Source organism: Triturus cristatus, chromosome 11 (genome assembly GCF_964204655.1).
Source record: "Triturus cristatus chromosome 11, aTriCri1.1, whole genome shotgun sequence".
NCBI lineage: Eukaryota > Metazoa > Chordata > Amphibia > Caudata > Salamandridae > Triturus > Triturus cristatus.
The window spans coordinates 401,398,741-401,411,943 of NC_140594.1; the positions used below are offsets into that span (position 1 = coordinate 401,398,741).

A 13,203-nucleotide genomic window follows, 5' to 3' on the forward strand; every position below is an offset into this window, starting at 1 on the left:
AGGAACTCTCTACCCTGCCCCCTTTTCACGTTCACCACCTTCCTTTTTCACTCTCGCACTGAAAACAAACAAAATTACGGCCGACACTTCCTGATTTCGACCGATTCGAACGTTGACTAACATGTAACCACCAATCAGAATTACGCTCGCGCACGTTAGGGTGCTCGCACGGTGCGCGCACCCTGCGTGCGTATAGATATATATATGCTTTTAAATGCTATTTTCTCCGGAAATACTGAACAGATTTACACCAGACCTGCAAAAGGCACTTCCTTGACCTTATGGCTACCTCGCTGCCAAATTTCAAGTAATTCTGTTCAGCCGTTCCGGCTGTAGCTGCGACTAAAGGTCCTATGGAAAAATGCATGGGGAAAATGCGTTTTAGGACCCCCCTTTTTTCTCGGCCCCCGCTTGACTAATCACCCCGAGACTTTCAGGGTAGGAGCTGAACGGAGCGCCCCATTAGTTTTGAATATTTCGCGAGGATTCGTCAACCGGCTCCAAAGTTATTCAAAATAGAATTTTGAGATTTCCTATGGAAACACGGTCCTAACTATCTACTGGCGACCGCCAGTAGATAATATATATATATATATATATATATATATATATATATATATATATATATATATATATATATTACAGGTATCAATCTCTTTTTGTGTGATAAATATTTCTTAGTGATATCATTTTTTCATGTATTTTATTGTTGTAATATATTTGTGTTTTGTATAATCATGTACCCGAACCTTTGTTAGTATTATAATTTTCAAACTGCTCAACAGTACGACCACCAACAATGGGAGAAAAGGAAAGGACTCAAGCAGCATCTTCCAGTAGAATTTAAAAAAATCAAGGTAGTCATCCAGGAGAGCAAGAACATTGCCAACTCCTTCCTCAAATCTGCTCTGGACGCAGCGGATCCCGCCTTCAGGTAGATGTGCTAGGGCACCACACCCAGGAGGCACACACAGCGCAGGATCTCCAGCTTCAAGGCTGAAGTGCAGGCATCTGTGATCAGCATGCCATTTATAGAGGAGGCTCTCTTCCGGACCGCTTTGGATGAAGCACTCCAGCAAATTAAAAAGGACAATGAAATAGCCAAGGCCATGGGGTCCAGAGCTGGTTTCTCACCTACCCAGCAACAATACCAGCAGCAGGACTTCGGCCAACAAACCGCACACCAGTCTGCTCAATAGCAGAGGCAACACCCACAGAGAGAGCCCTTTTGCGTAAAGGCCAGCCAGAGGCAGAGGGCATCCCACAAGAGGGGGAACAAGCCAGTGACTCTACCAACCAATAACCCCGCTAAATTACAACAGTGGGGGAGAAGAATAGGAGGTTTCCTCCAGGAATGGATGTCAATCACCTCAGGCAATTTACTCTTAAACATAATAAGATACGGTTATTGCATAAAACTCACCAGGCCATCTCCTCATTATACCCACCCTCCCCCCGCATCAAGACAGGAACGTTAAAGGAGCAAGAACTCTCACAATTGCAAGAAGATGTCCAGGAACTCATCAAAAAGTGCGCCGTAGAGAGAGATCCTTAAAGGGAAACAGGCGGCAGTGTTTACCCGGCGTACTTCCTAGTATTACAACAAGACTTTCCGCGGAGACCAATCTTAGAGACCTCCGGTTCCTAAACAAATTCAACATTCAACATTTCAAAATGACAGTTACAAGAAGTAATCTTGCTCACAAGGATGGGAGACTGCATGGTGATACTAGACCTAAAGGACGCCTATCTACACATGCCAATGAACCTGAGGCAAAAGAAGTGCCTCAGATTCATCATGGACTGAGTACACTACCAGTTCAGAGTGCTACCCTTTGAGATAAAATCCACAACAAGGGTGTTCACAAACTGTCTGGCAGTGCACCTAAGACAGGGTATACACATCTACCCATACCTGGGCGGCTGGTTGATAAAGGCAAACTCGAAACAAAACTGCCACAGAGACATGAAAACAGTCAACATGCTTCAAAACCTAAACCACGAAAAATCATCATCACTCCAGGAGGTGGGGTGAAGGTTTTCCTGAGGACAACACGAGCATACCCAGTCCCAAGAAGGCGTCGGCATTAGTATGGCAAACTCGCCTCTACCTGAAGGGGCAGTCTCTGATAGTGAGGACTGTCATAAAGCTTATGGGCATGATGGCATTGTGCATTCTCCTCAGACCTTATGGAAGACGGCACATGGGACCCATAGAGTAATGGATCTGCAACGGATGGTCACAGGGAGTTGGGAGGATCTGTCCCATCAAGGGTTCAGAAGGAGACAGAATGGTGGAACCCGACAAACGTGAGTGTAGGGTCAAGCTAACCATTCCCATGGTGACCAAAACAATGCGACACACAACGGCTGGGGAGCACACATGGAGAATATGAAGGTCAGAGTTCTCTAAAACCCTATGGAAGCTGTGAAACACACAAACTACCTGGAACTGAAGACTGTCTTCCAAGCACAGAAGGCATTTCAGGCATCTGTGAAGGGACAGACTGTGCTTATACAGACGGACAACACAACAACTGTTACATTTTAACAAGCAGGGAGGAACAAATTCCACTGTCAAAAACTAGCACAGGAGATGTGAAAGTGGACGAATCAATGGAAAACTGCCCTGGTAACAATACACCTTCCTGGGAAGTAGAACACTGAAGTGGACACGCTGAGTAGGATAGAGGGGGCCTCCCACAAATGGGAGTTAAAGCAGGAAGTACTGGACAGTGTGTTCAGGCATGGGAACACAAAGCATAGACCTGTTAGCAACCACAGAATACAAAGAATGCCAAAACTTCACGGCCAGATTTCGACACCGTCTGTCCAAGGGGAATGTTGATAGAATGGTCAGGGAAATTTACCCACACCTTTCCACCAATTCTCCTGAGCCCATTAATACTGGGCAAAGCCAGACAACCAGGAACGTTATTCATACTAATCGCCCCACAGTGGACCAGACATACATGGTATTCCAATCTACTAGAGATGTCCAGAGAACAAATCATACCTATCAAAGCAACTAAGGACCTGTTAATTATGTAGAACTGGGGAGTGTGTCACCCAAAACCAGCCACACTCAACCTAGCAGACACCAAAAAAGACTATAGATAAGGATAGAGCGGTACAGTGGTAACATACCTCACACACCTACTAGACAGCGGCCTGACCTGCGCATCACTTATGGTCTACCTGGCCACCATAGTCACCTACGTCAGAGGAACAGGGAGTAAGTAGCCTCTTCACACTACCAATAATGTAAATATTCCTGGAAGGATTAACGAGTGGCACCACCAAGGGGAGCACCAGCGCCGATGTTGAACCTGAACACAGTACGCACACAACTCTAGGCAGAACCATTTGTACCAATACACAAGACGGAGTTGAAGTTTTTACCCCTAAACACAGCATTCCAAATAGTCATCACTTTGCTCTGAAGGGTCAGTGAGCTACAGGCACTCTCAATCCAAGAACATATCTTCAAATCCACAAGGACATGGTTGTTGTGTGAACTAACTCACAGTTCCTACCAAAGGTGGTATAGCTTTCTCATGTCAACCAAAGTATCCAACTTCATCCTTTTTTCAGGACCCAAAGACACAGGCTGAGAGGGCACTTCATAGCTAGGACGTGTGAAAAACACTCATACACTACCTACAGAAGACAAAAGCAGTTCGGAAGAGAACCAGCTCTTGGTCTCCCTTGCCAGAACAAGCAGAGGTACACCGGTAATCAAAGAAATGATTTAACAATGGATAGTAGAAACTATCCAAAGATGCTATGCAAAAACAGGGAATACTTTACCCACATGACCCAGGGTGCACTCAACCAGGAAGGTCACAACTGTAGCGTTCCTGGCAAACATACCCATTGGCGACATCTGCATGGCTGCAACCTGGGCATCCCCACACACCTTCAAGAATTACTACTGAATGGATATCCATTTGAACAAGAAAGCACAGGTGGGGCAGAGAGCTACGACCCCGGTTTGCCAATTCATTCACATTTCAACCCATCCTTCCTATGGAACCAACACAGCTACGTTATCAGCTGCACAGCATGCTACAAAATGAAATGGTTACTTAGCAGTAGGAGCAGTTTTGCTGTCTGAAGAGTCTTCTGGATTCACGTGCAACTTTCACGCCTCCCTGGATATGTGATATCAGCAAACAGGCGGGGAGAACAGCAAATCACTACATAAGGAAGTTCAAAGAGCAGCATACACCAGGACATGAAAGAATCTGAAGATGGCGCCCACACACAGTTACAACTTCCTGGGCACTGTCTGACGGCACACAGAGGATGGACTTGCCACCAAATGGTGGTTGACGCCACCCACACACACAAAGAAAAGCAACAGAAAACCAAAGAAGGGCACGAAGAAGAAAGCAGATTCCGATTCAACCACTAGATAACCCAATAGATGTGAATCCAGAAAACTCTTCAGGCTGGAAAATTACTCCATTTTCTTTGCTTTCCTCATTGCATCGTACCTGTTGCAAGTACCTGGGTTCCACGTAGATTCTGACATGGTCTTAAGGAAAGCTTTATAGAAATTAATACATAAAACCTGGTTCGACGTGCACATCCACGTAGAAACATACCGTTCTTGTCGCCCAACATTTTCCACTCCACCGAAGAGGCCCCTGTCCTGTCTCATGTAGACTATAGGCAAGTGAAATGGATGTGCAGTTCCGAAGGGGGAGTGTACAGGTCTCTTATGGATTGCCCTCACACACCCGAAGGATGTCATGCTTCGTCATTGGGCTGTGCTCCTCGTCGGGCCGACGCTGCAATGCCCGACGGGCACCCGCGAAGGGGCTGTTTGCTGGAGATCTTTTCAGAGACAGCTGTTAGGTGTGTGAGGGGATGTGGTCAGGGTAGGGAATTGAGTGTGCAAAGTGAGTTAAAATAGGTTTAGTACTGCCCTGTGTGGAACAAATTGTATTCTTGGGGTGTACTAACCTAACTAAAAATGTGTGAGCCCTGTCTGGAGCCAATGATCCTACAGGGTCTAGATAGTGTAAATGGTTGACATGTTTCTCGCCTTCTGCCCCTAACGGGTCAATTGGCAATTCTTCAGGACCGGTGTTTAAAAAGGAGTATAGTTATCCTAAATAACACTACCTTCGCGGGTGCCCGTCTGGTATTGCAGCGCCGGCCCGACGAGGAGCACAGCCCAATGATGAAGCATGACCTCCTTCAGGGTGTGTGAGGGCAATTCCATAAGAGAACTGTACACTCCCCCTTCCCCCCCCCCCTTAAGAACTTCACATCCATTTCACTTACTTACCTTTTAGGAGCATTGTGCAGGACCTATTTAAAAATCTCCTGGTTCATCCTTTTTGATTAACAATCATGTAGACTATAGCAATGCCTTGCTGACAGGCCTTCCAGACACCACACTTGCTCCATTAAAAGCTTTGGGGCGATCTGCTGCCTTCATTATTATGAGCTAAAAGAAATTGAATCGCATAATTCTTATACTATGAAAACAGTACTTGGTCCCTCTGCTAGCTCATATTGACTGATTTATAAGGTCATATGGTTAAAAACATAGGACTACCTTGTGTAGACAATCTGCTTATCCAGAGGCCTCCTCAAAGTTTGCACTTCAACCATCAAAGCTAGCTATCAAAAAGTTGTGAAAATAAAGTAATTTATATATGCACAACTATAGAATGAAATACCTCTTCATCTCGGACTGTTTCTTCTTTCCTACACCCTCACCAACACTTCAAGAAAGAACTAAAAACAAATCTTTGGCTACCAACAACTGTACTTTGCCGCCTTCCTCCCCATCCCAGGTCTGGTAACCTTCCTAATCCAGCCACACACATTATTGTGTGCAATCACTCTTGCAACTATGAAAATTGCCTCATATGCATTCTGTAACCAAGCATGCGTAACTTAGAAAATCACCTTCTTTATCCTCGCCAGATCTGCACTATCTAAATACTCCCAGTAAAATCACGAGACCTTGCCACCTTTCCAAGTAGCACCGTTTGCTTTTCGGTTTAAGAACATTAATCTAGTAATGATCTAGACCAGGAGAAGAAAGGGACTCACCTGTTAATTCTCCAATGTTGCTATCTCTGTATTGTAGTGTCTTTGGTATTTATATTTCCGGAATTAGTCTTCACACCCCTTTTGCCCTTGTAGACTGATGGACTGTTTCTTGCTGGGTTTATGGCCCATTCATTCAATGGCTATAGTTAAAACTATATTTCTTTGATCGTATTATTTTGATGATTTGTTAAGACGTAGGAATGAACTGGGGGCAAGGATGACCGGGTGGGGAAGGTCTTTATTTTAATTAACCAATAGGTCACATTCAAGCGGGCAGCTCCAAAACTCGGCAAGTCTCCGCCTTCATCTCTTTCCTGTTGCTGTGTGTCATCTCCACGCTCCAGTTTTGGAATGCCGAGATGTCAATCTGCAACTGGACAAGCAAGGTACATAACACATCCTCTCCCCTTTCAAAACACAACTAAACAGACAACGAATAAAAATAATTAGTTACAATGAAATAACATAAATAAAACAAATAGAAAATACAACATAATTAATGCAACACTATAAAAAAATATAGTGCCAAAACATTTTTTTCAATCAATAAAGAAAACGATTGAATAATAAATTAACATTTGCACACGTAATAACCGCTTCTACAAGTAAATCAAGATGTTCACTCCAGAATGTATTCATCAAATTTGACTGGACGTTTACTCTTTCTATTATCTCGACCATTACCATAATCAAAAACGGAACACTTGAGGACAGGATTGTCACTTGTGATAACTTTAACAACTTGTGCAGATTTCCACCATTGCTTAGTTTGATATCAGAAACTTCATCATTCACTTCATCAACCAAATAATGAGAGCTAAGCCTCAGTCTTTCTTTCATCACTCTCAACTCTGGTAACATAACATGTGCCCAATCACCATTTTACAAAACAACATGCTTGGTTCCCTTCTAAACATCATATTGCCTCAATTTTCTTGCGAGCAATACTCACTCAACAATCTTGGGGTCAGACTCTCAGTAAAAACCATCATGAATTTTCTCAACAACGCAGGTCTTAAAAAATCACATGACCCTCTCCCCCTTAAAGCTTTGAAATCTGAAATTTCGTGGCCTAATGTGCTGCGTTACGGTATTATGAAAGCATTGCTCGCACAGGATCATTTATGTCCTCATTCCCTACCTTTGCTTCTCTGACACACTCATTAATCACCCTATTAGCTCCTTCTACCTGACCATTAGCTTGAGGGCGGTATAAACTACACCTCTGATTTGATCCGAGCATCCTCCCAAAAATTCTTAATTTATACTGAAGTAATCAACCTACCATTATCAGACACTATCTCTGACAGAAATCCTTCTCTTGCAAAAATATCAGTAAGCAATGTTACAACTGATTTGGTGTTGAGTTCCCTTACAAACCTGACTTCTGGCCATTTACACAGGGTATCTGTCATTACAATAGCAGTTGTTGATTGACAAGTAAAAGATGGAAATGACCAAGAAAGTCAGTATACAGTTTATCCCCACACTCTCATGGGAGCGCGTTGCACTTTAGACCTTTGTCATTTTGTACACCCGTCATACACTTATGATTCCATTTCTCAACTTCTCTGTCCATTCCCGGCCACCAATACGTTTCTCTCAATATTTTCTTAAGTGTCATGATACCTAAATGACCATGACTTAACTCTAGAAAAACATTCCTGATACTGTAAGGCGGGACAAGTTTGTCCCCTCAAAAAAACAATCCATCACCCCACTTAGTTCACTCTGAACTTTACTTCATGACTATAATTCCATAGGAAGACTGTCTTCCTTAGGCCACCGTTTTGTGGAACACTATAGCTTTAAGGACCAAATCACTAGCAAGAACTTTCCTCCAACCTTCTTCATTTATACTTTTCTCATCACACTTGTTCCAAAACACCCTTGCTACAAAACAATCATCTTGCTGCTCATCATCACTTACAAGTTCCTGGTCAGAACAAAGTTGCAAAAGATGAAAAGAAGTTCGGTATTCCTGTTTTGCCCACCTGGAATGTGCTCAACATCAAAATGATGCTCTAAAAGTTTCACACTCTGATTCGTCTGGCAGTGGCTTTGGTTGAATGCACATTAATGTCTTTCGAAATGGGTACCAGTGGCTTGTGGTCAGGGTGTTCTAGAAATATGTTTTCCCAAACATAAACTTTGAAAATGTTCAGCAGCCCAGGTACAAGCAAGCATCTCTCGCTCTATAACAGAGTAAGATCTTTCTTGATTCTTAAGAGTACGTGAAGCAAATGCTATAATACGTTCTGAAACACCCTTCCCATGCGACAATCCAGCCCCCAAACTACACCACTGCATCAAACATAATGCATAAAGTCTCACCAGGTGAAATGGACTCTAAAGTGGGGCAGTAATCAATTCTGTCTTTAGTTTCTTGAAGGCTTTATCTTGCTCCACACCCCACACAAATTTAACATTTTTCTTATGCAATGAATGAAGTAGTTCTACCTTTGTTGCAAAATTGTTCTATAACTTTGGCATTGTGCTCGCAAACACACCCAGGTACACCTGAAGGTGCTCTTTGTCAATCAGGACTGGTACTTCGTTGATAGCTTTTAGTAAACCAGGACATGGAGCAACACCCTTACCGGAAACAACATGCCTCAGATACTCCACCTCTTGCACTTGGAATACACTTTTGTCTTTCCTTTACCTCAGCACCTTACGTCTGAGTGCATTTCATCCAATCTTCGTCCGTGTTCATCATGATTTTTTCCAAATACAAGTATGTCACCCTGAAATATTAATACTCCAGGAATACCTTTCAACATATCTCTGATAACTTGCTGAAGTACAGCAGCAGCTGAAACAAGTTCAAAGGCATCCTGAAATATTGAAATACCCCAGATGGAGTGACAAAAGTTGTGAGCTGCTTAGACTCTTCTGCCAATACCACTTCATGATATGCAGAACGCATATCAAGCTTTGAAAAACAATTCGCTCCAGCCAATATAACAATCTTCTCAATAGTTTTGGGTGAAGGATGACCATCTACTCAGATTTCCTTGTTAAGGCTCCTACGGTCAACATACATCCTTAGCTCCTTGTTTTTCTTGCATTCAACCATGATTGGCGACAATGATAATGAAGATTCTGTTGCCTCAATAACACCCTTAGAATACAGCTGCTGAGTAAACTTCTGCAACCCTTCTATAACAGACCTGGATGCACACCTCAGTTTATGTTTCACTGGTAAGCTTCCTTCTTTGAGCTTGAAAGCATGTTCCAAACCCTGAAGTTTCAATAGTTTCTCTTCAAAAACTTCAGAGTTCCTCTCTAAGATACTCTGCAGAGCAAATGAATTTTCCATTGCCACATTCACATCATCAATACTCAACATTTGTTGGACACACCCAGGTTTAAGAGTTATATCCAAACATCCTTGATGATGCTACCCAAGAACGTCAGGACCAGAATGTGAAATATAAACTTTTCTTAGAACTTCTCATCCTTCAAATGTAATTGTAATATAAAAAAATACCCAAAAAGTTCATTTCTTGTACCATCATAATCTTGAGGAGTTGCATTGAGAGAACATAACCCTTTCTGAGAAAAATTTAGTTCAAATGTATTTCTGGAAATAATATTAATTTTCAAAACAGAAAGTCAATAAAGGTATCCACGCCTAACCATCAATAACATTGTGAATCGGATCTTTGGAAAAATCATCCTCATTTATATGCACACACAATACCAAATTGTCTGTGTTACTGGTCAGATCCTTTTAATTTCCAGCCTCCTCACATACAGTGTTGACAGCAGATGATTTATTATTCATCCTACAAACTCTGGCAAACTACACCACACTTGACACACTGTGTACCTATTGCAGGACACAGCAAGAAGCAACATGAAATTTCGATCCACAACGAAAACAAGATCCAACAACACTCTTCCACTTTTGCGCAGAATTCAGTTTGTTGTAATTGTTGCCTTTCCCAACACAGACTGCATTTCAGTCTCTTTATTCACCATTTGAACACACTCTGGAGTCTTGTATTGTGTTGGCAATTACCATTGCTTCCTCAAGAGGTTTTTGCAAGTCCGTAATCTTTCCTGTATTTTCTTTTTTTATTAAAACAGCTTGTAACTAATTGGTCTCTGATGAGCTGGTCTGTGAAAGAATGGAGCTTGCATTTTTTACGCCAAAACTCCAAGAGAAGCTCCACACATGTCAATAGTTTCAGTGGCAAATTGTTCCCTAGAAAATAACTTGTCCCTTCTGGCCACTGAATCAGGTAGCTTAGACAAATGTCTCTCTAACCTTTTGACAGCTTCCTCATATTTGTCAAGTTGTTCATCTTCAGACATAAAAATAGGCAAATGTTCAAAAATGTTCTGTCCTTCCATGCCCAAAGAATGTTCAACTAACCATCTCTGTCCGGTCAGGTTTGAACTTGAACCCATCGATGGCACCAGGAAAAGTATTAAAAACCTTGAATCAGTGCTACCATTGAATGGGCGGTACTCCTGGTGATTGCAGAAAGGGTGGCGGAGAACTAATAGATGGTATAGTAGAAATATATTCAAATATTCCTTTAAGCAATAGAATTAATGTATATCAAATTGGTTACAAGCAGACAGCCAACAATAGAACAGTGATAGATCAGGCACATAAATGTAACAAAATGGCAAATCAGAAACAACAACAAAAATGTCCGGCACCGTAATTTAATTGCATCTTGAAAAGGTCAGCATCTTTTTTCATGACCAGATCGTTGCAGGGCGTATTAACACTAGCATGCGTGCGTACAACATCAGCATGAAGTAGAGAACAAGCCAATGGTAATGGCGGAATAGAACACAGCAACCGTTGCATTCAAATTCTTCTCAGTGTGGCTGCCCGTAGACACAAAACGTCTGACGATTTCGCCTCATCTCAGCACGATCCGACAATGTCACAGCCATGAAATTTCTTGTGCACCACTACTGACACCCGTCGTACATATTCACTACTCAGTAAGATGCCGTTCTCGGGTCCGATATTCTGCACATCGCCAGCGTTAAGATGTCGGAATGATCAGGCAGCAAGAGCGTCCAAGGTCGAGAAGGTAATTATTTTAATCACCAAAAAGTCGCAATCAAACAGGTAGCTCAGAAACTCCATAAGCCTCCTCCTCCATCACTCTCCCATGGCTGTGTCATCTCTACGCTCCAATTGTGGAATGCCGAGATGTCAAGCATCAGCCGGAAAAGCAAGGTACAAAAGGGATTCTCAGTCAAACTGGGAATATTTCAAAAACATGTAAATCTATGTAGATGCAACACTGGAAAAATGTTGTTACAGGTAAGTAAACTTTTCTTTTGTAGCATCAGTTCCTCCTCAAGACCACATGCTGTGATACTTGGCTGCTGTCTGAAATTCATCAGTGTTAGGAAGGTTTTGAATGATAAAGTGCAAAGGGTGCTTAATTTGGGGCTGAGTGCTACAAGTATTCTAGTTCATATGTTGGGAGGTTTCTACAACTTAACCTGAATTGGTAAACTGTGCTCACTTTATTCATAACCTGTACAGATGCAGAAAAGTTATTTTAATATTGTGTGTTTTGATCTATTGTAAGCTCAGTGCTCCTGCAAAACCCTGTGAACTTTGGAGATGTGTTTGGCGGTATCAAATATTATTTTGTTTGGGGGGGTGGGGGGTGGAATCCCTCACCATAGGCCTTGGTCTCATCACTTGTTTTTATCTTTATACCAGCAGAGTGAAGGAACCTACCTTAGTTCCAGCCTGGAAGGTGCTCACCCCTGTGCGCCGTTCTTTGCGTATAGAGCGTTCTGTTTCTCGCTATCCAGAGACTGTGATGGAGCATGACACTGTGGTTGCCTCCCTAAATGACCTGCTGGACGCTGATGAGAGCTGCTTTGTGTATCGGCAAAATGAAGCACTCCCAAAGGAAGTGGACTCCAAAATTCGAGCATTATAGCTATTGTTCACAGGGAACACCCGTTTTCACCGTACATTGATCGTGTCATCTAGTATAGGAGGTTTGGCACTCCCTCCAATTAACTTGTAAATCAAGCACCAGAGGTTGAATTTAATGGGGTCTTGCGATGGGACCCAGTAATCTCTTCTGATGTGTGCCTTCTGTACCGCTATTTAGACTTGCTCTTTGCTTTTGCACAGCTAGTTGTGGCGAAATCAACAATAATGCACTTGTCAACAGCTAAAGAAAACTATCAATTGTTTGCTGTGATCTTGTTGACTGAAAACATTTCTATGCACAAATATAATAAAAAAAAATATATATCACATTGACTCAAGCAACATGACAACTATTGTTCCATTTCTTCATTTTTGGATATGGGAATTGTTGTTGACAAAGTTTCGCTTAGTAGTGTGATCAGGATTGAATGTAAGTTTTGCTACTCTGCAGATGAGTATGTGGAAAGCAGTCATTGCCGTATTATCTTTATTCCGCTGTACTTAGCTAGAAAGAGTCATAAAATATTTACAATATTAATAACATTTCCTCACACCAATACAGTTTCTCTAAAAATATATACAAGATGGTTTGCAGACTATATCAAATTAAAAAAATACCTAAATATAAGTTGTATAATTAAATAAAATGCCATTAAGTTACTATAAACCTGTCCTAATTTTAAGAGTGTCTCAATAAAATGAATTACGACTGTACAAATAAAAGCAGAAGTAACTTTTGTAATAAAACAAGTGCAGATCTGCATTGACTCATGTTTAAAGCGTGCAATACAGGTGATAAGTAACGTTTTCTGGGTGATACATAACATTTACAAAATAGTATAACGTGCTTGGAACTGATTGCATATTACAAGGGCAACGTAAAGTGTCTGGGTGGAAAAAAGCACAATGTGGAAATGACACTTAAAAAGTGTGCCATATTGAGTCTGAAACGAGTAGTATCCTGGCTGGGGGTTTCTCAAAAAGTAGATATGGTTCCGCAGATGCTCTGAACGAGTAATGGCATGTATTCTAATAGAGATCTTATTTGTTTGCCTCATGAATCTAACCATAGCACTATGATCCCAGAACAACTGCTTTACATTTTCCTTTGTTGAACTGTTAATAGAGTCTGGTTTAAAAAAGTACCTGGGAACATAAAGCAAGCAGCGAGTATTCTTGATATGCAGAAGCCA

The 13,203-nt window shown here is 41.9% G+C and overlaps 1 protein-coding gene across 6 annotated transcripts in view; it reads left to right on the forward strand.

Moving 5' to 3' along the window:
• Positions 1 to 12,360, forward strand: part of LOC146784304 (uncharacterized) — a 106,464-nt gene extending 94,104 nt beyond the window's left edge. For 3 of the 6 annotated variants that reach the window (XR_014970860.1, XM_085635703.1, XM_085635701.1), the window contains one exon: positions 11,786 to 12,360. Coding sequence is in view for 4 of the 6 variants with exons in the window: in XM_085635703.1 (XP_085491829.1) it covers positions 11,786 to 12,011 (226 nt within the window). In the remaining 2 variants the exon portion in view is untranslated. The remainder of the gene's footprint in view (positions 1 to 11,785) is intronic. The other 3 variants (XM_085635705.1, XM_085635702.1, XR_014970861.1) reach the window with 2 other exon arrangements.
• Positions 12,361 to 13,203: the final 843 nt, after the last annotated feature.